Source organism: Theobroma cacao, chromosome 3 (assembly GCF_053813885.1).
Source record: "Theobroma cacao isolate CCN51 chromosome 3, ASM5381388v1, whole genome shotgun sequence".
Classification (NCBI taxonomy): Eukaryota; Viridiplantae; Streptophyta; class Magnoliopsida; order Malvales; family Malvaceae; genus Theobroma; species Theobroma cacao.
In genome coordinates this window covers 34,967,361-34,991,562 of record NC_142641.1, presented here as the reverse complement: position 1 = coordinate 34,991,562, position 24,202 = coordinate 34,967,361, and the positions used below count along the sequence as shown (strand labels likewise).

Here is a 24,202-nt window from a genome sequence, read left to right as displayed (position 1 = left end):
AAAAATAAAAAAAACATTTTTGCTTAACACAGTTCAAAGATAAAAAAAAAAATAATAATAATAAAAAAGAAAAAACAGAAACTCTTCTAAAGACTCAACAGTACATACTATACTTTACTTATTTTGTCACTCAGGGCTTGCCTTGTCTCCCACGGTGGAAGGCAAGTTCAGGTACAATAGTTACAATTAGAAAAGGGTAAAATATTCCCGACATGCTCTGCTAAATTAATTGCACCTTGCAAAATAAATCAGTATCTCATAGGTCCGTCGGCTGTCTCTGCAGTCAGTCAGTAAATCAGTTTGAGTCATCATCCTTATATACACATATATTCTCTTCTCTCTATTTTGTCAAAATCTCGAGATCGGAAGTGTTGGCAGATAAAGTGACAAGTCTGGGGGATGGAGATGAAAGGGACTCCCTCTCAGCTTGGCTACCATATGCCAGCAGAGTGGGAACCCCATTTTCAGTGCTGGATGGGTTGGCCTGTGAGTATAATTTCCTATTTGTTTCCTTATTGATTCTTAAACCAACCCTCTTTTTTGTTTGATGTTAAGAGTGTTTAGCTTGTCTGTAAAGACTTTTCTCTCTGTTTCATCTTTGATTGGCATGGGTCAGAATTGAAGGACATCCTTTTGTTTGATGAGTTTCTTCTGATATTTTGCCTATCCTGACACAGTTTTCTCTTCCAATTTCATTGCATGTCTATTGGCTTTTGCCTGATGTTGCAGTTTTTTTTTTTGTTTTCAAATCATAGTCATCAAACTGCTTGATGCATTTGATTTCTGTGCGTGTTTTGTGGTGTTTTCATGCACTGGGTTTTATTAGTTAGAGTTTAGAGCTACATCTATGAACTTCTCGCTGCTTACTATATTGCTAGTATTTTTTTTCCTTTTAGATATTAAATTGAAATCAATATTTGATCTAGAAGCTTTGAAGTATTTAACTGTTGTCTTAGGAATTTGATACACGTTAATCTGGTTGTACACTGCAAAATTCAGGTTTTTGATATAGTTTTGTTGTAACTGAGCATTGAGCAGCCTCTGGTTATCAGCAGTACAGCTTCAATCCTGTATTAAATCTAAAAGTTTAATGCCATCACATTCTCAGCATGCATTTGGTTACGCTGCTAAAATACTGTTCATCTCCTCTGGTCCATGGCTGCAATATATAATTTTTCTGTCTTATAGTTCTTGGGACTTATGCTGGTAATTATCTTTATTTAAGGATATAGCTATCCACTTTTTTGTCTAGAAGACTAGATGGTTTTTTATGTTAATTTCATGCTCAGAGTTTGTTACAAGTTATGACAAATTTAAAACTGTCTTGCATTTCAGGAACGTCCTGATAATTGGAGAGATGATGCAGTGCACGGTCAACACGTGTTTGCTAAGGTTGCAACTGCAATCTCAAAGTTTGAGTTTGTGACCGTCTGTGCAAGTGCTGCTCAGGTTGGTAGAAGTTCTAGAGAGTAAATCCTGTCTCATAGATAAGTCATAAATGTGTTTTCAACTGAATTTTAATGGATTAATTAATTTTAAGCACAGTGGGCCAATGCTCGAAGTCAGTTACCACCAAATATCAGGGTTGTTGAAATGAGCATGAACGACTCTTGGTTTCGTGATACTGGGCCAACTGTGAGCTTCTCTTCTTTTTTATGATGTCACCTGGTCTTGAATGTGTCACAAAGGATTGTCTTCAGTTGGATTCCCTATTGTAACCAAGAACAGCTTTTTCCTTATAAAAATATTTAAAAGAATTGTTGTTTATTTTTCCCCTTCTTGCAGTTTGTTGTAACTAAAAGAGAACCAAGTTCTGATAGTCCTGAGCAAAAGATTGCTGGGATCGATTGGAATTTCAATAGCTGGGGAGGTAAGAATAGAAGTTACTTAATGTACCTCAGGCAATCAATCTATTGAAACTTGAAATGATTGTAACTTATTGTGCTTCAGTCAATCAATTTATTGAAACTTGAAATGATGGTTTTACAGTTAGCTGGAGTCATATTATCCTAGAACTAATGTAACATAATTCAACATTTAAGTGTTTATCAAATATGGAAGATGGACAGGTAGATTTGTATTCTGTATGTGAAATTGGATGCCCAAACTTATGGGTTAAAATTACCATCTTACCTTCAATTTTGCATTTTATATCGTTTGAATTAGTTGGCTGGAATTTCTGCAAATGATGGTTAAACTCTGTATATTGAAGAGCTAAAAAGTGAAAATGGAATGATGAAGCTTATTAATTTGTTGGGTTAAAACCTCTACTTTGATTGCATATTTTGTTGATCATGAGAGTCTGGCCTTAACTTTGACAATACCAATGTATTAGTATTTATCATGTTTCACTCTAGCGTTTTATCTCCTGTGTATCTTCTCTGAAAGGAATTCATCATGGAACTTTCTAGGGGTTGACGACGGTTGTTATAAAGATTGGAGTCTTGACCTTTACGTGGCAAGGAAGGTTAGTGCTGGAAAGAGAACAAAACTTGCTACCTTTTTTAGTTATATACTTGTTTAATGCATCTTAATATTTCAGACAGTTGTTCTTTATCTTTTATTCTTTGTAGATATTGGGAATTGAGAGGTTTCCTAGATTTTCACATACTATGATTCTTGAAGGTGGAAGCATACATGTAGATGGAGAAGGTGATAATCTATATGCTGTTTGATTAGCTTTTTTGGTTTTATCTTTGATTTCCAAAAAAAATCAATGTAAAATTAGCTTGCTAATTTTATGTGATCATGCAAAACTGCTAGTTATACCATCCTTTAGTATCTGCCTGGATGATGAGTTCTGCAATGAGAGCAAGACAAAGCTGCTTGTGGCCTGAGTGGTTCATCTGGAGCTCTTTGCAAACAAGCAAATCTGATTGCTTCATATGAAGCGCTTTGCAAAGCTGATCTCTCTTTTCTCATAACATCTAATAAAATATTAATATTAAAAGGTTCCACCTGGAATGCCTTATGTAGAGGTGGCAAGACTAACCTGAATCCAAAGAACCTGTCTGACCTTTTTAAACCTGAACTCGTGTGACAGAACCTGACCCAAATTACCTGAACTTAAATTGATTTTACTATAAAAGTCAACAACTTGAACCCAAAATGACCTGTACCCAAATAACCTGAGTATGAAACCTGAAAAACCTGAGTACAAAGTGACCCACCCTGCCCCGTCTAATTGCTATCTCTAGCCTTTTGCAAATTATTTTAGTTGCATAGGAAGATGAGGTCTAGTTGGCTTGGCTTTTAGTGTTTATCTATTTTTTTAATCATTTAGTCCTAAAAACTATTATGAGAGCCCTGATAAGAGAATGACTGTGATGGTCCAATCGTCACGTGTGTATCTCTTGAGGAGAACTTTACTCAAACCTTAACAGGAATTCAGTTAATTGCATCTCTTTTTTCCGTTTACTTTTGTTTGCTCTCTAACCCTACTTGTAAACGTAGTCTGTTTTCCATGCAGTCTGAGTCGAATCTGCAATCATCTCTTTCGTTCTTTTGTCTAGATGCTTTCTTTGGCAGCCACTGGTTTTGAATGCTTAAGCTATGAAAAGGTGGAGGGTTTAGATTATGTGCTTGAAAGATGACTTGCTCTGCTCTTCCTTCTGCAGTCCCCTTTCCTGTTCTATTAAGGAGAAGTTGTTTGCAAAAAATGTTTTTGCAAGTCAATAATGATTTTTAATTGTTTCCAAATCATGTACTGCGATGCAATAATTGGTGTCAAATCCATCCCTAAAGAAGGTGCAAAGGATTACATATATCTTTTACACATTATTAGATGCATCACTACACAATTAATGTCGTATGTTTCAGAAAATGATGTTGTTCTGTTAAATGAGCAACCCTTCAAATTTTAAATGCTTTTTCCCTCTAGCAATGTGTCATTTTTAGAATTTATTCAGCTTTTGCTTTTCCCCCAGGGACTTGCCTTACCACTGAGGAGTGCCTTTTGAACAAAAACAGGAACCCAAATATGACCAAAGAACAAATAGAGAATGAACTTGAGGCATATCTTGGGGTCAAGAAGGTTATTTGGTTGCCTCGTGGATTGTATGGTACTTAATTCTGTCTTGATTCCTCTTTGATTTATATTTCTCAAATTTCTTATGAATTCACAAGTGCTTGATATTTCTTCTTTTTGTTGGGTTGGGTGGAACATCATTTCTTCCACCATTTCATCTTTATATGATCTCACTGTCACACTGATAGATACATGACTACAGATAAACATGTGCATTGTTTTTGTCTCTTTTATTGCACACAAATATCAGTCAAAACTCTTTGAGATAAACCTCAGTAATATATCAAGAAATCTATAAACCTCTTAAACTTTGGAATGATTTTTCAATTGAATAACTTCAATGTTGTAAATGTGTACTATTTGTGTCTCTTTTATAGCACACAAATATCAGTCGAAACCTTTAAAATGAACCTTAGTAATACATCAAGAAATCTATGAACCTCTTAAACTTTGGAATGATTTTTCAATTGCGTAACTTCAATGTTGTTGTTTATCCTTGAGCAAGTCTACTTATCTGAAATACAAACTCCTTCGAGCAAATATCTTTAACATTCTAAGTCTGGAACAATTTCCTTGGAGGATAGCTGTGCCTTGCAGCAATTATTGACTATCCACTAGCACAAGCAAATCTGAAGATCTCTTACACACATTTATATGTCTACTGAAATTGAAAGTATCTATTTGGTTTTTAACAGGTGATGATGATACTAACGGTCACATTGATAATATGTGCTGCTTTGCGAAGCCTGGTGTTGTTTTGTTGTCTTGGACCGATGATGAAACAGACCCCCAGTATGAACGTTCCATGGAAGCCTTTTCTATTCTCTCAAATGCTACAGATGCTTCTGGTCGGAAATTGCAAATAATTAAACTCCATGTTCCGGGACCACTTTTTATGACGGATGAAGAAGCTGCTGGAGTTGCTCAAGTAAGCATTTCTTTTTACCCATGTCTCTGCCTCTTAGTCCATCTCCATCCACATCCAACTTAGTACTAGGCTACTGCAGCTTTTATGATTAGCACAGTTGTTTTTCTCCCTGTTAATACAGCATTATATATTATAGCTTCTTTGAGAATTCATGACAAAAGTTACTATCTTCAGTTTTCTCTAGTTCTGAATATAATTTTGCTCATCTTCTAACAATTTATTCTAATTTTGCAAATAAAGCTATTATTGGATTGACCTTTTAACTTGTATCCTCCTCTCTTTGGTAGTGACATAAACCTAGTGAAAAAGAGCACTATAATGCCAAATAATTCAATAATCAGATACTCAATTTATGCTTTAACTTTTTATCCTTTATTATCTAGTTGTTCCTGCCTAAAGAGAAGGGTCTTATTGTGCATTCTTTCCTGGCCTATGATATTTCTAACAACAGGATGGTGAGGCTAAACCAAGACTTCCAGGTACAAGACTTGCTGCTTCATATGTAAACTTCTATATCGCCAATGGAGGGATCATCACGCCACAATTTGGGGACAAAAAGTGGGATGATGAAGCTGTTCGTGTCCTTTCCCAAGCCTTTCCAGACTATGAAGTAAGCAAGAATTTCTGTTCAATATGTGTTTGGTAGGAACCATAATGGGTGCAATATTTAGGTTCATTCTAGTTATGCAAGTAAAACGGAAATATGCTAAGGATGAGAATGATAAATAAAAAAGTTTTAACTGATTTATCAAATAGTGAATCTTAACTTGCATTCATTGCTTGGAGACCTTGTGTGTCACTTAATGGGTGGATTAGCAGATAACTGTTGATACAAAGTTTGGTACAAGCTTGACGGTCTAACCTTGATCAAACAATCTAAGGGTTCTCACCTCTGATAACTATAGCAGAGATGGGGAGTTACAAGTTTAAAGGCTAAAACTGTTGAAACTAGGAACTATGAACTAAGGCTAAAACTATAGAAAAGCTTAAAAAATGTTAAGGTAAAGTGCTTTGTTCTTGTTTCTGGAACCCTTTCTTTTTCGAATCTTATGCTTATACTAATTGAAGCTTGATACAACCTTGCCACATGTAATCTGCAATTGAACACTTTTCCACCTTCCTGAAAGGCTGAATATGGGGTTGATAACTACCCATGATCTCCTAAGATTTAGGAACCGGCAAAAGAGAGACAGAAGAGGAGAAAGGATGTTAAGTTAGCTTTCTTGACATCCCACAAAAGACGTCACTTTTAAAACCTGAAGTTTTCAGGCTCAGCTTTCCTCACTTGCTCTACTTAGCTTAGAAATGCCTTAGTCTTTTCTCAGATCATAAAATAGGTACAACCTTTCCTTATTTAGTTATTTTTCTTATGTGATGCTTAAGCCTATGAAGCATCAGGTAAGGGTGACATCCTACTTATGGTCTTTGGTTGATTTATGCAACATGGTCGATCTTTTAGCTTGACTTGAAGTATACCTTCTAATAAATGGAATAATGTGCCATTGTTTTTACTTTTGACCTTGGCCATGGCTAAACTTCATAAAGGTTTGAGCCTTCCAAACTTATCACCTTGTGAACTTTAGTCAAGATTGAGAATCACTTGAAGGCCTAAGCTTACTAACTTGTAAATTTGGATAAGCTTAGTCCTGACAACTTAACATTTCAATCAAGATCAAGCTTAGTTTCTCAGGCTTAACAATCCTACAACTTTGGATACACTTCATACCTAACAATGTTTTCTTGGTGTAAATATCCACTTGGTTGAAACGTAAGAAATCCCCCTTACTTAGTTTGACTAACCATATTCCAATTCTTAAAGCCTTAAGGCATTGCAACCTTGCAAGCTTTCCAATCTTGACACCTCTTAAGTACAAACTTTTAAATCTTAAAACCTTCTTACCTTACAAGCTTCCCAATCTTGAAATCTTTTAACCTTACAATGCTTTCCTATCTTGAAACCTGCTAACCTTCTAACCATATTTCTGTATGCACATCAGATAATCCCTCAGTTTACAAGCGATTCACACATGGAAAGTATAAACTAAATCAACAAATCTGATTGGTTGCTGGCAGTTTATTGTCAACAGTTTCATTGTGGTTCCTATTTTATTGTTAGTGGTAGTTTTCCACTTCATGTTGTTGGAGGTTGTGTCTCCATCCTATTTTATTGTTAGTGGTAGTTTTCTATTTCATGTTATTGGAGGTTGTGTCTCCACCTTTCCACTTCATTGCTTTAAGGGTGGTTATTCCACCAAGCTGTAGTTAAAAAGGAGTGAAGTTAATAAAAGAGGGTTGTTCAGAATCAATTCAAGTTTTTGAGTACTTAAAACTCAAGAGATCTGCAGGTTCTCTCTAACGAGCCAGCACTACAAACATAGGTCGAAAAACGAAACCTTCCACCCGAGTACCTAGTGTACCTCAAACTAAACCAAACCCTTCCACACACCGTCCCATAACTCGATCCGTTTCAAGGGACTGTATCAATTTCCCATCATGACGTTTTTAACCTTACAATGCTTTCCAGTCTTGAAAACCTTAAAGCTTTCTGATCCTGACTCCTTTTAATTTTACAATGCTCTCCAATCTTAAAACTTTCTAACCTTACAAGCTTTCCAATCCTTAAGGCTTTTCAATCATACTCCAATCTTTAAACCTTATAACCTGACATGCTTTCTGATCCTCAAGGCTTTTCAACCTTGACATGTTTTCCAATTCTCAAGGCTTTTCAACAGTGAAACAGTTTTTCAATCCTCAAGGCTTTTGACCTTACCAATCCTAACATTTTTGAACCTTGCGTGCATCTCAATCTTGAAACCATTTTAACTTACCAATCCTAAAACCTTTTAACCTTGCACATCTTGAAACCTTTTAACCTTACCAATCCTGGAACTTTTTAACCTGCACATCTTGAAACCCTTTCGCCTTACATGCTTCTCAATCTTGAAGCCTTTTAACTTTACCGAATAGTTTCATTTCTCCTTAAATTAAAACGTCGCTAACAACTAAACTTGGTTAAGATATATTTTATTTATTAACAAACATCTTAATCTTTTGAATTTAACTTCATGTTATATAATCAAAATTTAGTTGAGGGAATATATCAACTTCTATACTCAAACATTTATATGCAAATTAATTGCTTAATGAATTTTACATCTTCAACAACTTAGTACATTTAATTGGCTAAATTAGCTATGTTGAAAATACATCTCAACACACCTTAACCAACTTAGTATATTTAATTGGCGAAATTCATTATGTTGAAAATGTATGTCAACATATCTTAACCAACTAAGTGCATTTAATTGGCTAAATTAGTTATGTTGAAAATGTATCTTGGCAATAACATAAATACAAAAGTTCCATTTGTTAGTGAAGAAAGCAACCCCAGAAGATGAGGGGCATGGCCAAGATTGATATAGAATTTGAGGAAAAGGAAACTGGGATAATGGTAAAGATTTGAATGTTGAATTTAAAAAGCATAAAAGTGTTTTATATTCCCCGGTAGAATTTACCTGATGCTGAGTTTATTTCTTAGAAGTTAAGATGATTTAAAGCTAGCAGTTCCAAACTATCTGACAATTTTTTTGATATACTAATTCTCTGGTCATGTACCTGGTACTTAAGGCTTTTGACTAAATTGTGGCTCATGTATATGAACTACAGAAACTTCATTCAAGTAGCTGTTCTTTTATTTAGGCTGTAAAGAAATTATCACATAATACGTGCCGTTCCCTTGCTGTCAAATGAATGACTTCCAGGTTCCAAACTATTCCAGTGATCAAGTTCTGGGAGACTTTTCACTGATTAGTTTGGTGTAAGCAATTAATCTTTCTCATTTCAGACTGGTTGACATGATCTATAATTTGCAGTAGACTTGCACTGCAAAATCCAAAAGGACCATCCATTGGAATTGCGTATTTCAGAAGAAATAATTGATTAATATTGACAAAAAGATGCAAATTCTTCCTTTCTCTAAACTAAATACATGGTGATATTTTCCACATGATAGGATAGACTTGCTTGAATTTCCACAGTAGGTGAAGCAGATGACTTCATTCCATGTTTTCTGGGACATGATGTCTTCTTGGACTGCATGAACTTTGTTTCGGTTATCTATTTTATTTTATATATTTTTGTTTGGGGTTCAGGTGGTAAGAATTGAAGGTGCTAGAGAAATTGTTTTGGGAGGTGGCAACATACATTGCATTACTCAGCAGCAACCAGCTACTTAAACCAACGGTGGTGTGAGATCAACCAAATAAATTACTTTACGTTGATCTGAGGGAGCAGCAAAGATTTGTGTTGTACCAATGGGCCAATTCATACAAACGCACAAACTCACTTACACAATGCTCTAAGTAATTCTTTATACAACAGTTTCAATGTCCTCAAATTCATTGTGATATTTTTTTCCCATATCATAAGTGTCAAAGTCAAATACTTATCTAATTCATTTTTATTGTTGCACCGGATTAGAATATTCAGAAAATTAAAAAAAAAGGGTTAAATTTTATTTTATGCTATATAGTATTTCACCGTATTTATTTTTTTCAACAAGAACAATATTCTTATCGTATCATATACTAAACAGTAAGACCTTTCTTAGTATAAAATCAAATACTAAAATTAAAAATAATAGTAATAATAATAATAATAATAATAGTAAAATCCCTGTTAAACAAGTTAACAGGTAAAAAATGCTCAGATCATCATGGTTTTTAGCGATCATCTCCGAAGAAAATGGTTGTCTCTACTTTGTCTAATAAATGGACGGTTTCCATTATATCAGATGTGCCCAGAAATGTTGCGAGGGTTGAAGTAGAACCACACTTACCAAAACTCCCGCGTCAGTGGCGCCCGCCACATTTTCATGCGTGCAGTCGCGTGAAACTGACGGTAGCCAATCCCAACGTAAATAACGGAGTGGAAGAGTCAGAAAGTGGAGTGTCAAAAGCAAAATTGAAAATCCCGTGTGTCAATGTTTTATAGTGATTTTAACGATCCAATTCAAAATAAAAAAAAGAAGTGTTAAATAAATAAATAGTAAGGGCAGCAAGCAATAGCAAACCAACCATAATACTAAAATAACAAATAAAAACCCGAGTCTCATAAAACTTATTGTTGACGTGAAATTGAAAGCTTTAAAAGCTGAAAACTATTAACTAAAAAACTATCCAAAGTCCAAACAGAGGGTAGAGAAGGAGAGAGAGCTTCTCGAGATCTACCTTTTCTACATTTCTCCAATTCTGACAAACCCATAAGAGAAAAAATGGGAGCTTGAAGATCTAAAGGAATAATTTTTGAGTTGAAGGCATCAACAGTGAAAATAATGGGGTGTACATTTTCAGGGTTGAATGCATTATACGACGCCGTCAATGGGGGAGGGGACGTTTGGATCAACGACAACAGGTTCAGGATCGTTAGACAACTGGGTGAAGGTGGGTTCGCCTATGTTTTCCTGGTTAAGGAAGTCATGTCCGATTCCTCTTCAGCTTCAGCCTCTGGCTTAGCCAAAAAAGTCAAGGACCCTTCTCATCTCTCTGGTTCGTTCCCCTTCAAAAAGTTTTCTCTTCTATCTTTTTAGGGATGTTACGATTTGGGTATTTCTCTATTTGATTGGTTTTTGAGTGATCTGGGTGTTTCTTAAATCTTAATTACTGATTGCTTTCAGTTGCTAATTAGTTAGAATCTTCTGTTTAGCTATATGTTTTTCTGAATTGCGCATTTGTTGTTCTTTGTTTGATTTGTTTGGGGGATTTGATTATCTGAGCCTTTTGGTTTGTGATCTGAAATGATGTGTTTTTGGCTTTGGTTTGGAGGGTTTTAATTGATTTTTTATTGTAATTTAATTGAATTCTGGTGTCTGTTATCTTGTTTTTTCTAACTTATTATGACTGAAGTTATAGATTCCTTACATTCTGTTTTTTATAATTGAAGTTTGGGGATATTATGTGGCTGTTTTATTGGAAATTCAAATATCTTGTCTATGTAAAATTGAAACCAGTATGATATAACCTTAAGATTTTTATAGTAAAATTTTGGGTTTATTCTCTTGTGGCTATTAATTGCTCTGCGGATCTTCTTTGCCCCTATAGGTACAGTAATCTAATTATCTCATAAAATTAAATTTTTTGGGTATAAAAGTGGAATCCTCTGTGATTATCAAATTACTATCGGTGGACTTATTTAACTAAAATTATAGATCAGTTAAAACTTTGATCTCAATTCTGTTGTAAATGCTATGGCTGGTTTGACATAGAATGTTGTACTGAATTTGGTGTTATCATGTCCTTAACTTATGGTGGTTTGACTTCTTGCTATCAGATTCCAGATTTATGCATTTGTTTCTTTTTATTATCTGAATTTACATCTTAAATGGATTTGCTTACCTTTCTTTGTTTGGGGACTTATCAAGGATGGTGACCTTCGCCATTTGCAGGGTTTTATTATTTTATTTAAAAACCTGTGCACTCATCAGATCAAAGAGTAAGTTAACTTAGTGTTGGAACTGACTTAAGTGGGGTTGCATTTGCAGATGATGGAACTTATGCAATGAAGAAAGTTCTCATTCAGAATAATGAGCAGTTGCAATTGGTTCGGGAGGAGATCCGTGTTTCCTCCTTGTTTAGTCACCCTCATTTGCTTCCGCTTCTTGATCATGCTATCATTGCTGTCAAGGTAATTATTCAGATCTCTTATTCTAATTAACCTCAAAAATAGTTACGTGTCTTAATGTTTTTGAATTTATCAACTTATTTACCAATAAAAGTGGTGTGAAACTTGCAATGGGAACTACTTTTGAAGATGCTCTCTTGTTCACTTCATGGCTTATTTCTTCTTCTTCATCTTTAAATTCATGCAATTGTATTTGTCTAAATCAATTTGATTTCATTGGCTAGCCTACACAAGAAGGATCATGGAATCATGAAGCATACTTACTATTTCCTGTTCATTTGGATGGAACTTTACTGGACAATTCCACCGCTATGAAAGCTAAAAAGGAATTCTTTTCAACCTCAGATGTTCTTCAGATATTTCGGCAGGTGCGTTTAACAATTCTAATCATTTTGACTATGTGATGCCATTCCTTTTGTAATGCACTTTTAAGGGCTTGAAATAACGTTCTAATTTAGATTGATATGATAACTATATGGCACTTATTATTAGTGGATGCAGTTCTTTATACTTTAACATCTGGCTTCAATGTTCTAATTGTTTCTCTTTCTCTGTTTTAGTATTCCTCTTAATAGGGTTTCGTATTTTTGGATTTATTGATGTCATAACTGATTGGAGATGGCTGTAAACATTTTGACTGGACCAAATTATTTCCACAGCTGTGTGCAGGACTCAAACATATGCACAGTCTTGAGCCTCCATATGCACATAATGATGTCAAGCCTGGTAATGTTCTTTTAACCCGTAGAAAAGGGCAACCGCCTCTTTCTATATTGATGGATTTCGGGAGTGCTCGTCCTGCAAGGAAGCAAATTCACTCTCGTTCTGAGGCACTACAGCTTCAGGTGCTTATTTCTTCTTTATTTTTCTCAGTGCTGAAAAGTCTACTTTTATTTATGTGCTTTATAACTTCTTTCTCATCTTTGCTGGAAAATAACCCAAGTTCTTTAAATCTGTATGCTTGCTGTTCTACTGACAAATATACACTTAATTATTTAAACATATATCAAATGACGTACAAATACACGATGTGCTTATTTCTATGATGCATTCACCTTTTTATCATCATAAACAACTTAATATTCATTTTTTTTTTTTATTTTAAGCACCATAATAATTTACTGCAGTGTCTTATGGCACTACCTATTGTCATCCTTACATCTTATGCTTAAGTTTAAATGTAATATTTTAAGGCACATTTTTCTGTCTCTCAGCTCAATGCATTTTCCATGATGCTTATGGTTAGATTTTGTTTTCATATGTAGGAATGGGCATCTGAGCACTGTTCAGCACCTTTCCGAGCTCCTGAGTTGTGGGATTGCCCAAGCCATGCAGATATTGATGAGAGAACTGATATTTGGTCATTGGGCTGCACCTTATATGCAATAATGTAAGAATTAATACTTATACATGCACTTATGCAGTGTTTGCTTTCATTTTATAAACTTTTTTTGTTGTACTTCTGTCATTTCATCGTTGTTCATCAAGTTTCTTCATCAAACAGTATATTAAACAACATATCTGGGGAAGTTTTGTGGCTGGAATTTATTTATTGGTTCCCTTCTAGCTTAATCTGAGGAGTAGATTTAAAGTATTAGATGTGAAAGTTCTATAATGCTAAGCTTCTGGATTTTCATGAAGTTGTTCATTGGTGTTGATATGAGGAGTGATGATTGCATCCAACCTAATTGATTGAGATTTGGCCCTGGACAAGTGGTTTTGCCCCAAAAAACCATTTATTCACAATAAATAGCTATAACTGCGTGCTTCAAAAATGGGACATTGTGATCTCATGTGCTTCAACAAAAATGACCTTGTGAAAATTATGGTTTTGGAAAATCTTAACAAGATGTCATCTGATGTTGAAGTGTTGTGAGTGTGCATCATGTTATGATTGGTGTCTTGAAGACTTTTCCATGTAAAGCCATTGTGCATGGACATCTCTGACCATGAACCATGAGAGTGCCTAAAGAATGTGTGAAGAAACTAATCAATCTACTTTTTTGTTTGATAGCCTTTGTTACTTCATTATCTTCATGGAGAGTAATACGTGTGAATTGAATCACAGTAGCAGAGGCAAGACAGTAGTTTAAAATATCTTTACAGGTTGTTCTACTGCATATCTAAAGTTTTGCCACATCTTTTACCTGTGTCTCTTAACAAGAAAATCAGTTGTAATACACATGTAATCCATTCATATAAACTCATTTATAAGAACTTTATGCATTTATAATGTTAATCATTAGTGGGCAACTTATGACATGTACTTTATGTTAAGCACACACGTGAGTTTGACATTACAGTAAGCAGGATACTCACAGAAAGTTGGGCCTACTAATTTGTTTTTTTAATGATACCTTGATAAAAACTCTCTTTTCTTGTTGGAGTTTTATGTTCCTTCCTTCAGTCTTCAAATGAACTAATTCTTCTTCATTCACTACTGTTATTTTTCACTTCTTTTTGTGTGTGTGTCAGGCTTGCACTGTCTCTCTCTATACCTTGGATGTAAACATAAATGTAAATGCTATGCAGAAACAAGTTAAAGCAATTGTAGTATTTGTACTTTTATGTGGTGCTATAATTTCTCTTTGGTACTTATGCCTTTTGATAATGCTTTTATCCTCTGCAAGTGAACCTTTTTGGTATATATAGTTAGCAGCTTTACTTGTATACTGTTGTTAATTGTCATTTCTTCCAGGTATGGGGTATCCCCATTCGAGTATGCACTTGGAGAATCAGGAGGAAGCCTGCAATTGGCCATTGTAAATGCACAGATTAAGTGGCCAGCTGGACCTAAACCACCATATCCAGAAGCTCTTCACCAATTTGTGACATGGATGCTTCAGCCTCAGGCTGCTGTTCGCCCTTTCATTGATGATATCATAATTCATGTTGACAAGTTGATCTCAAAGTTTTCACAGTGATATCATATAACTTGAGAAAGGAAGGGCATTGAAACCAGTGATGTACAAGTTGACCGTGCACATTCTAGCAATGTGCACCATAAGAGTCGGTTACTTTGCAGGTCATTTAAATACTTCAGAAGTAAAGCGTATATGAAAGCAATAGCAGTTCCTTATTTAAATATTACATAGATAATCCTTTTTGGGGTAATTGTGGTAGTTGTGCATCGATTCGTTTATGGTAACTATTTAACTTCATGATCTGTAATTTATTGAAGTCCAGATCTCTCTCTGCATTCAATATTCAATTTTATAGGAAACCTCAATAATTTGTGTTATCCATTTATTCATGTTTCACGTATCTAAGTCTTTTGATTGCAGACCTACTTAAAAGTTAATCAGGTATGGCAGTTTCAAGATTTTCCGATAACTATTTTTTTTTCTACAAACATTTGAAGGAATCCAGCATAGTATGCGTACATGGGAATAGAAATACATTTCTGCACCTCTTTTTACTTTTAAAACCAAGTCTACATTGGTTTCAGAGATGGTGTTTTGTCAGGTCTCAACAATTCGGATCAAAGAAAAATTATTTGAGTTCAGTTCTTTCAGGCTTAAGTTAATCGATTTTTATCAAATCAAATCGAATTGGATTTTGATGAATTAATCACATTTGGGTCATTTTGAATTAATTATTCAGATGGTTGGAGTTCAAGTCGTTCTGAAACTAGTTTAAGTTGAAGTTGAGTGTGCTGGGGTGGTCAAACATCCCCTCTAAATCCAACACCAAGAAACCTGCGGAACGACATTACCTCTGCACTTTTGGAAGTAAGATTTGGTTCGGTTTTTTGGAATAATTATTACACTCATATGAAGAATTCCAAGTTATGAGAAGTTCACTTTATATCTGGTCCACTCACTTTATTATTAGATCAAGTTGCAGAGTTATTTATGCCCACTAGTGAAGTCAGTGTGAGAACAAAGCTGACGAAGGTTCGACTCAGCTCACCTGATATCAGCTAAGGTCTTTCTTCGTAAGAGTAATGCAATTTTATCCGGTTGCTAAAAACAGTTGGACTATTGATAAGGAATAAATGTTAATGGAAGTATTCTTCATATCCCATTATTCAGCTTATTAAGCAGCAAAACAGCTGCTTCAGCCTGTCTCGTCGAGACAATATTAAAGTGGAGTTGGCATAGTTGACTGGGCATTTTAATATTCCAATTACTGAATTGAGTGCACATTTTTTTGTTTTCCTGGTAAAAAGCTGTAAGATTCCAGGAAGGAAGAAAGGTCTGAGCCCCCACGAAGAACCTCTCCAACCCCACCTAAAACAACATGCAGCCACAAGATCATGGGCCAATTTGTTTCAGCCGCCCAAACCCATCACGCTTTTCACTTTGTGGGATTGTTCCAGTCCCTGTCCCGGGTCTCTCTTTCTTTCTCACCCAACAGTATCACCACTCCACCCCTCTCCTACTTCACTCGACGACATAAATTATGGATAATATTGGACCATTTACCCTTTTTGTGGCTACGGATGGACATGCATGGCCAAAAGCCACGTAGACTAGAAATCCTCCAAAAGCTCTTGCACGCTGACGAGCTCAAATGATATAAAACAACATTGAGTGTTTGAAAGGCATAATTTAATTGAAGGTCATATTTTTCTAGTGAAAAAGTGATTTTTAGTTCAAATCCTTTTTTACCAGTAATAAAAGGGATATGAAGAACATAATTCATATTTCTCTTGATCATGTTATCTTGATTATCTTTTTTGAATTTTTAGGCAAAACTTATTTCCCTTTTGATATTTGACCTCCCAAGTTTATTTTTCTATTTGCCTTGTAGCAATTCCCTTTTTCATTTGTAGGAGCTAGGCAGCTTCTTTCTCCCTTTCTTCATATTTTCTACCTTTTTGTTGTTCGTGGCAAACACTACTCTCATTGGAATTTTAATCAACTTTTTATTATTCTTTGTAAATGCTGAATTGTTAAGAAAATTTGTGAATGATGGGAAACAACTTCCCAGTGAAAAGAACATGGTAGAATCTGAATCTTTGGCTTGATAACGCGTGGACCTTTTGTGGCTAAGTGGAGACTTGTGGCTACAATCCATAGAAAGTTCCTTGAAAAGTTTTTTTCTCACTAACAATCTCTTAGTTTGATGCCAAAACCCAGTGTTTAGATTTATGAATCTTGATTGAACTTCCACTTTATCTTCATTACGTAATGGTTGTAATTCCTTTTAAGTAGAAGTCATGGACTCATGGCTGGATTATAAATACTAAAAATACTTCACACTAGTAGTAACGCACACTCCTTTCAGTCACATATTACACTATGATTAGAGTTTTCCTCCCCCACCAAAATACAATCTTCCAGTCTCAGGATATTTCTCAAGCAGCTAGAGATAAGAAAACATTACTACGCACCTTATAAAAGTTGTGAATTACCATTCTCCAACATGAAACAAGCATGTTGAAGGTCGTCTCTGGTGGAGATGGTTACGTACCAAGCCAACTGGGCTCGTACTTGTGATACATGTCAAGCTGCAGCCTGCACACTCTACTGCCATACTGACTCTTCTTACCTCTGCAACGACTGCGATAAGCGAATCCATGCTGCCAATCCTATGGCCTCATCACACCAGCGTGTGTGGATTTGCGCTGTGTGCGAGAATGCAGCAGCAGCTGTCACCTGCAGGGCTGATGCAGCTTCACTTTGCATCAAATGTGATATTGAAATACACTCAGTCAATCCACTGGCCCGCCGCCATATCAGGGTCCCTATTCCTCCACTCTCTGGTCTAGCATGTTCTTCCTCAAGTACTCACCAGGTTGAGCTGCCAGGTCCCATGTTTGACACAGAAAATGAAATTGCAGCTGGTACAATAAATGAGGAAATTGATGAAGACGAAACTGATTGTTGGTTATTGCTTGAGCCTGATAGCACTGACAACCAGACCATGAGTGGATTTACCTACGGTGAGCAAGTTGATGAGTATATGGATGTTAGGGATACCTGTACCGAGTATCGGTGCCAAGAACAGTGCAGTGATCAGCAACAACTTCTCTGTGTTAATAATCCAGAAGACAGTGGAAGTGATATTGATGTTCCAGTTCAAACTTTTGAATCAAAGAAGCAATCACAGCAACAAGAGAAACAACTGCAGCGGCAAACACACCAGCAGTTACAGGGTATTTACTTCAATACAGAACATAGGGGATCAAAAGCTGCATTCATTTATACCCCTTCAAGTACTCTGAGCGTAAGATCCTACACATTCTAAATTAACTTGTCCTCAAGTACTCTCGTTGAAAGTTTAACTTTACATGCGTTTCTGACAGCGACTTAGGCGTTATCTGTTCATAACTGTGTAAAACTACATAGTTGTTTAGCTTTAATTTCCAGGATCTTATCCCTCTCCCTCTCCCTCTCTCTATGTGTGTATATGTGTGCGTGTGTCTAGCCATGTCTATGTCTGCATTCTTGCATACATGCAACTATGTACATATATTTTGTTTGTTTTTTCTTCAACTGTGAAATGATATTAGCTTTACCCACAGCTCATTAATTGTTCTTGTTGTTGTGATTGTTGTTGTTGGCTGATAAAGGCTCGGGGAGCTCAGCCGCTTCACCAATGTTCAAGGGATTTTCCAAAGTCTGTTAATGAGGAACAGCAAACTAATGGCATTTATGTAAGTCCATTCTGAAGCTCTCCTGAAATATGACAAATTGGCCCTTGCTGAAGTTCTTAGAATGCGAGACAGCATTAGAATTCAAGATCATAATAGCTTCTGACTGCTTTCATCAGAAATTACTGCCATTAGCAACTTGACTATAGCACAACCTTTCAGCTTCTCCCCCACTCCCCTTTATTTTCCTAATTATTTATCAATTAAACTTTAGAAACATCTTAACCTTGTTGTTTGCAAAGGTTTTTTCCAAGCTATCATTACTCCATCAGAGAGGTTGCTTCTAGACTTGTTCGTATTCTCTGCTATAGCTTGCCGGTATCATATTTTCATTATCTTAAGATTCTTGTTTAATTTTACACTTAGGTCCCCATACCGCTCATTACTGCTGGCATTTTACCGAACGCGACAAGCAACATCCCGAGTACATACACTGGATTTCCAAATGGGGCAACTGATCTCTTTCCGTATCCCTTGCCTCTGATGCCACTCCAATTTACACCAATGAACAGGGAAGCAAAGGTCCTACGTTACAGAGAGAAGAGGAAAGCGAGAAAGTTTGAGAAGAAAATAAGATACGCCTCCAGGAAAGCCTATGCAGAGACTCGACCTCGAGTCAAGGGCAGATTTGCAAGGAAAACAGATATGGAAATTGAGGATGATCGGCTGTTCTCAAAGGAAGACTATGGCTATTGTATTGTTCCATCATTATGAAGTAAAATAAGAGGCTAGGGTAGAAAATCATTTGATGATGGAGAACGAGTTAATATCTCTATTAATGTAGTGCTTTGTAGTCTTTCCATGTACTTCAGTGAATGAGAAGAATAATATCTGTGTGTTTGCTGTAAATTTTATTTTTCTCTACACTTATCTATTCATATTCATTGAAATTGTACTGGTTTATTCTTCTTGCATTCATCGTGAAGTTGTAATGCAATCATCAAATTCTTTCTGTATCCGCTCCAACTGTTTACATCGATACATGGGAGGTTTTCACTTTACAGATAGTTTTGTACTAATTAGCAATTATTTTTTGAGAGAATATGCTCTGGATCCTTTTATTAATCAAACAAAGAAACATATGAAAAATATCTTTAAGAGTATGGTTATGCAATTAATGGTCATCAAAATATCGCCTGTTTGTGGCACTGGTTTCAACAAAAATTTAGAGAATCTAGAGTTGATCTTTAAGAAAAAGGTGTCTGCACTTTTATAGCTTTCTGATGGGAAAGCTGTGTATGAAAGTGGAAGAAAATTGATAGAAAGTAATGTATCAATTGAATATATATACAGTGGACACAATGTTAGGATAACTGAAAAGCAATTGCATAATGATACCTTCCCTTGATGTTATTGGGGTTTGACTTGCGGTTTTCCACCTTAAATTTAGGTTCCAATTCTGGCCTAAATCTTGATTGCCAGAGGAAATACTTCTGAATTAGTTGCAAATGACACCCTGAAATTATACGTAAGCAGTTGGGCCACACGCAAAACAACTCAGTAGTTTCCTGAATCACAACAGTCCAGAATCCTAGCTGATCAGATTCTGGAAGTTGCATAATAGCTGTCACTGTTCACATAATCAAACATTCTTTGTTGATAACAATTTGAAATTCATCAAATTACTGCTAGTTTTACCTTGAAATCAGATGCTTCGTATTGTTTCAGCTCGTTCTGAACTGATGCATTTTACCTTAAGTCAACCTTCTTATTTCATTTTTATGTTTTGCTTTTGCAGAAGAATAAGTTTTACTTACTAAAAGCCTAAAGAAATCTACTCATCATGTGAAACTGAGTCAGATATTTTCTAATCTGCCAGTGGAAGATAAGGGTTGATCAAATAGAGGGGCTAACTAGAAGCAACCATTCCTTGGCACTCCAAATTCTTGTGGAACCACTAAAAGACTTTCAGCTAAGCTAGCTAGTGCCTTGGATATTATGTAGAAAGTTCATATTTCTTATTCATATCAGAAGGTAGGACAGTGGCACTGAAACAGAGATCAAGTGGGTCAAGTTTGATCCTTGTCTGAGGAACTTTAAAGAAAAGACAATTGCACTTTTCACTTTTCTGGTAGGAAAGATGCTCACAAAGTAGAAACAAAGCTCCACCACATGGAAAGGAGTGGGCAACAAAGGCTATGGTGAAGGCAATTGCAAGTATAAGTCCAAAGTTTTATAAAATACCTCCTTATCCAACATGAAAATTAGCTAGGCTTTTGTTTTTTGCCCAATGATTTCATCTCACCCATTAGAATATCAGTTTCAGCCCTTCCATTGGCTGGCCTTGGTGCTTTTAGCTCCACTCATAAAAGCAACCAAACCCAGATTCTTGCTTGATTTTGATAAAGTACAAGAATTCAAGCCACCAAAGTGGCCAAAATGAAGAACATCCATATTCTCCAAGAAAGGTGAAAAGAAACAAAATGCTATATTCTCCACTAAGAATTTCTGGCCCCATGCCTCTCTCTTTCATTTCTTTTGGGTGAGATCACTCTGTCCTCTCCTTCTTGGTTTCTTTTTTGGAACCAGGGGAGCAATGTTAGTTACAGCTAGCGACAAGGAGTGAGGCTGCAAAGCCAAAGGGAAAGAAGAAAAGAAATCAAGCAAACCAAGGCAAGAGCTCAGGACAATTTTGCAGCAGCCTAGGAGTCTGCCTGGTCAAGCAACAGCAGCCCGTTTTGTTTGGTGTCATTCTTTTTGTTTTGTTCAAACATAATTTTACTATTTCTCATTTTATATTGAATTCCAACTGCTATTTTGATAATTGATATGTGCCAAGTGGAATAACTACTCCAAGTCCTTGTTATAGTGGGATATTGGAAATTTTCTGAGCTTTTTTTGGTGTTCAAGACAGAAAGAAATGAATCAGTGTATTGCTTATTTTTCATTTTGGAAAAGTTGCAGTCTGATTTATGAACAGGCCTATAATCTATCTTTGAATTTTAAGAGAAATCGTTCATAACATTGAAAAAGAAAAGGAAATGTATCAAGGCTTGTTTATCAATTTATTGATCTCTTAGACAAAAAATAAAAAATAAAAACTTCAAATTTACCCGCAGTTGATTTCAGAACAAATACAGTATATACAGTGCCAACCAACATGATGGTATGTTTAAGTTGGTCACTCTCGTGTGCACTGAACCAGTGTCACAAATATTGGCCAAAAAACATAAAATCCTAATGCCACAAAATACTATAATGGGTTTATTTTATTGATCTTTTGGGTTAAAATATTGTTTCCAGTATTTTGGAAAAAGATGTATGTATTTTTTTTAATTACTCAAGTTATAGGACAATATTTTAAGTTCAAAATTTCCATCACAGATATATAAAATATTAATCCTTAAACTAAACTCTAGGGTCGATTAGAGAAAAACTTAACCAAGCTTGGGAGCCTGATTTGGGGCTCCCTTGGATAGTCTGATTGGGGTTCCAAGGGAGCATCGGATCTGGTGCTCCCGTGGGAGCGCAAGGTGGAGATGGGTGGTTGGTCAAAGAAAGGGATGCTGCTGACGGACCTGAGAGAAAAAAAACTAATGAAAAAAAAATATATTTTAGACATTTCATATTTAATATTAATATCGTTTAGGTGTCTATTTTAAAAATTAATAAGCTTTCGTATGATTTTGATTAAAACTTAAAAGTGTCTAAATGTTTTACCATATTAAAATTGAAAAACAATTGCTAAAATTTAATTGAGTCGAGCATGAACTACTCCAAATCCATCCCAACCTAAACTTGTTCATGCTTAAACGTCTAACCTTTAGATGTGTATCTATTTCAGCATTGCCATTGGCTGTGGGTCTATTTATTCCAGCTACAAAAGCACTCAAACCTCAGATTCTATCATGGCTGTGACTAATGGTACAAGGGAAATCACCAAGATAGCCATATGAAAAATATCGATATCCTCTACAAAGGTCAAAAAAAAAAAAAAAGTAAAGTTATTATGATAGATATTCTCCACTGAAATTTCTGATCTCATATATATGCTTCCCTCTCCCATTTCTTTTGTCTGGGAACCGCTTTTTTGCCCTCCTTTTGCCCTTTGATAAGGAAAGGAATTTCAGTAGCAGGAACAAACTGGAAAACTCCTCTATAAGAAGAAATAAAAGATGTGGCAAAATGCGAAGCAAAAGAAGGCATGGCAGGGAGTCCAATCCATTTTCAGCTTAACAAGAATATATGCACTAACGATATTGATTTCTCTAAGGGCAAAGGACAGTCTGGGAGCATGAAATATACTCAATTGCATCAGGTTAATTTATCACTAAAGAAAAGAAAGGTAAACCAAGCATGAAAATATTCATTGAATGTGCCTTTGATCATACAAAAAGCTTAAGTGATACTAGCTAATGAATACCAAAGTTGCAGATAAGTTTGACGCTGTTCCAAACACCTCCAGTCGCCTCGCCTCAAGCATTTGACAATCGTATAAATATGGGTAAAGTACTTAGTTTTTTTTAAGTTTTAATCAAAAATTTGTTGCATGATTATTTTTGGTTGGATACGTTAGTGTTCTGTTAATGTTTTCGTCGACATAGCAATATTTTTTTCATAATTTTATTTTTTATTAATTTTAAAAATTACACAACATATAAATTATAATTTTTATTTTTAAATTTTTTTTCCTATTAAAAAAAAAAAATCTTTTCTCCCTTATTTTTTTTTCTCTCAAATGTGATTGATCGACACCACTCCCATTCGCCGATGGGCCACCCTTCAACCGGATCTGGCCATGAATGACTAGATCCGATCAGATCTGGCACGCACCCCTTGGGTAACGCAATTTGGCTGCGCTCTCTTGGGGAGTGCCGATCTCATGCTCCTCAGGGAACGCTCAGGGAGTGTGCTTGACACTCTTTCTAAGAAGCGCGATTAGTGCTCCGCTAGGAAGTGCCGATCTCGCACTCCTCAAGGAGTGCCAGAAGAACACAGCCACATCGCATCCCCGCTAGATTTGGCCAGATCTGGCCATGGATGGCGAGATCCAGTTTTGGGGTGGCTAGTTAGCGAATGGTAGCATCGTCGACAGACCACATCGTTTGAGAGAAAAAAAAGAAGAAAAGACGTTAAGTCTTTTTCATATTTGCTGGTATTTGCACTTTTGAATCTTGTTATCCATTTTGTGCACTTTTGAATCTTGTTATCCATTTTGTGCACTTTTGAATCTTTTTATTCATTTTGAAAACTAATAAATTCGTGTAAAATTATATTTAAAAATTAAAAAAGTCTAAATATTTTACTTTATAAATATTTATATTAACAAGGTAAGTATAATTCGATTAAAACCAAATTAATCAAAACAATCCTATTAAAATCAAATTGATCAAAAAATTTTAATTAAAATAGTTTGTTTAATTCAATTAATGGGATCAGTTAAATCAATCGGTTTCAATTTTTATTTTTATTTGTTGATTAATTTAATTAATCAACTTTTAAATAAAGATTAAAAATGTAGTCCATGAAAATCAAATCCACAACCATATTAACCTTTTGTTAAATTTAGATATTGAAAAATAAACACTTGGTACAAAAAATAATAGTACCTACTTTCATTATAATAATCTAAAAAATTAAAAAAATTAATATAAGAATTTTGATCTTTGATTTGAAGGGCAAAAACCACGATTTGACATGCTTAAATAGGTATATACAAATTGCTTCTTTATCTAATACATTGGCATAAAAAGTTTAAAAACTTCTTGAACTAATTTGTTGTTAAGATTTCATACTTTAATTTAATTTTATTTATTATGTAATTAGCATAAAAAAATAAAACTAAAAAATTAGGCTTGAAAATTGAACTTGAATATATTATGACTCATGATCCAAAAAGATATCGGTTAAAACAAAATTTTGATGCATTTGATTAATTTTCCATTAAAATAAAATTTTGGCCGGGTTCAATTAAGAGAATTTTTTAAGCAAATTAAATGAAAGAACACTTTATTATTATTTTTTTTGA

General features: G+C 35.2%; 2 protein-coding genes and 1 pseudogene across 4 annotated transcripts; all 3 read left to right on the top strand.

Moving 5' to 3' along the window:
- The first annotated feature begins 110 nt into the window (after nucleotides 1-110).
- On the top strand, nucleotides 111-9,476 carry EMB1873 (porphyromonas-type peptidyl-arginine deiminase family protein). 2 transcript variants are annotated; one of them, XM_007037658.3, is made up of 10 exons: nucleotides 111-486; nucleotides 1,336-1,449; nucleotides 1,546-1,635; nucleotides 1,786-1,870; nucleotides 2,412-2,467; nucleotides 2,574-2,652; nucleotides 3,927-4,061; nucleotides 4,723-4,955; nucleotides 5,407-5,565; nucleotides 9,107-9,476. In XM_007037658.3, the coding sequence occupies exons 1-10, from the start codon at nucleotides 400-402 to the stop codon at nucleotides 9,188-9,190; spliced, it is 1,122 nt and encodes a 373-aa protein (XP_007037720.1). In that variant the 5' UTR covers nucleotides 111-399; the 3' UTR covers nucleotides 9,191-9,476. The 2 variants fall into 2 exon arrangements, with proteins under 2 accessions (XP_007037720.1, XP_007037722.1); XM_007037660.3 differs by lacking the exon at nucleotides 1,546-1,635.
- A 605-nt stretch (nucleotides 9,477-10,081) lies between these two features.
- Nucleotides 10,082-14,862, top strand: PK3 (serine/threonine protein kinase 3). The gene is made up of 6 exons (XM_018118439.2): nucleotides 10,082-10,501; nucleotides 11,494-11,636; nucleotides 11,858-12,001; nucleotides 12,293-12,478; nucleotides 12,899-13,023; nucleotides 14,332-14,862. Exons 1-6 carry the CDS (start codon nucleotides 10,288-10,290, stop codon nucleotides 14,555-14,557), a joined length of 1,038 nt encoding a protein of 345 aa, XP_017973928.1. The 5' UTR covers nucleotides 10,082-10,287; the 3' UTR covers nucleotides 14,558-14,862.
- Nucleotides 14,863-16,423: 1,561 nt separating this feature from the next.
- LOC18604940 (zinc finger protein CONSTANS-LIKE 1-like) lies at nucleotides 16,424-19,083 on the top strand (annotated as a pseudogene). The gene is made up of 3 exons (XR_016025577.1): nucleotides 16,424-17,807; nucleotides 18,154-18,237; nucleotides 18,601-19,083. The product of XR_016025577.1 is annotated as a zinc finger protein CONSTANS-LIKE 1-like (transcript).
- Nucleotides 19,084-24,202: the final 5,119 nt, after the last annotated feature.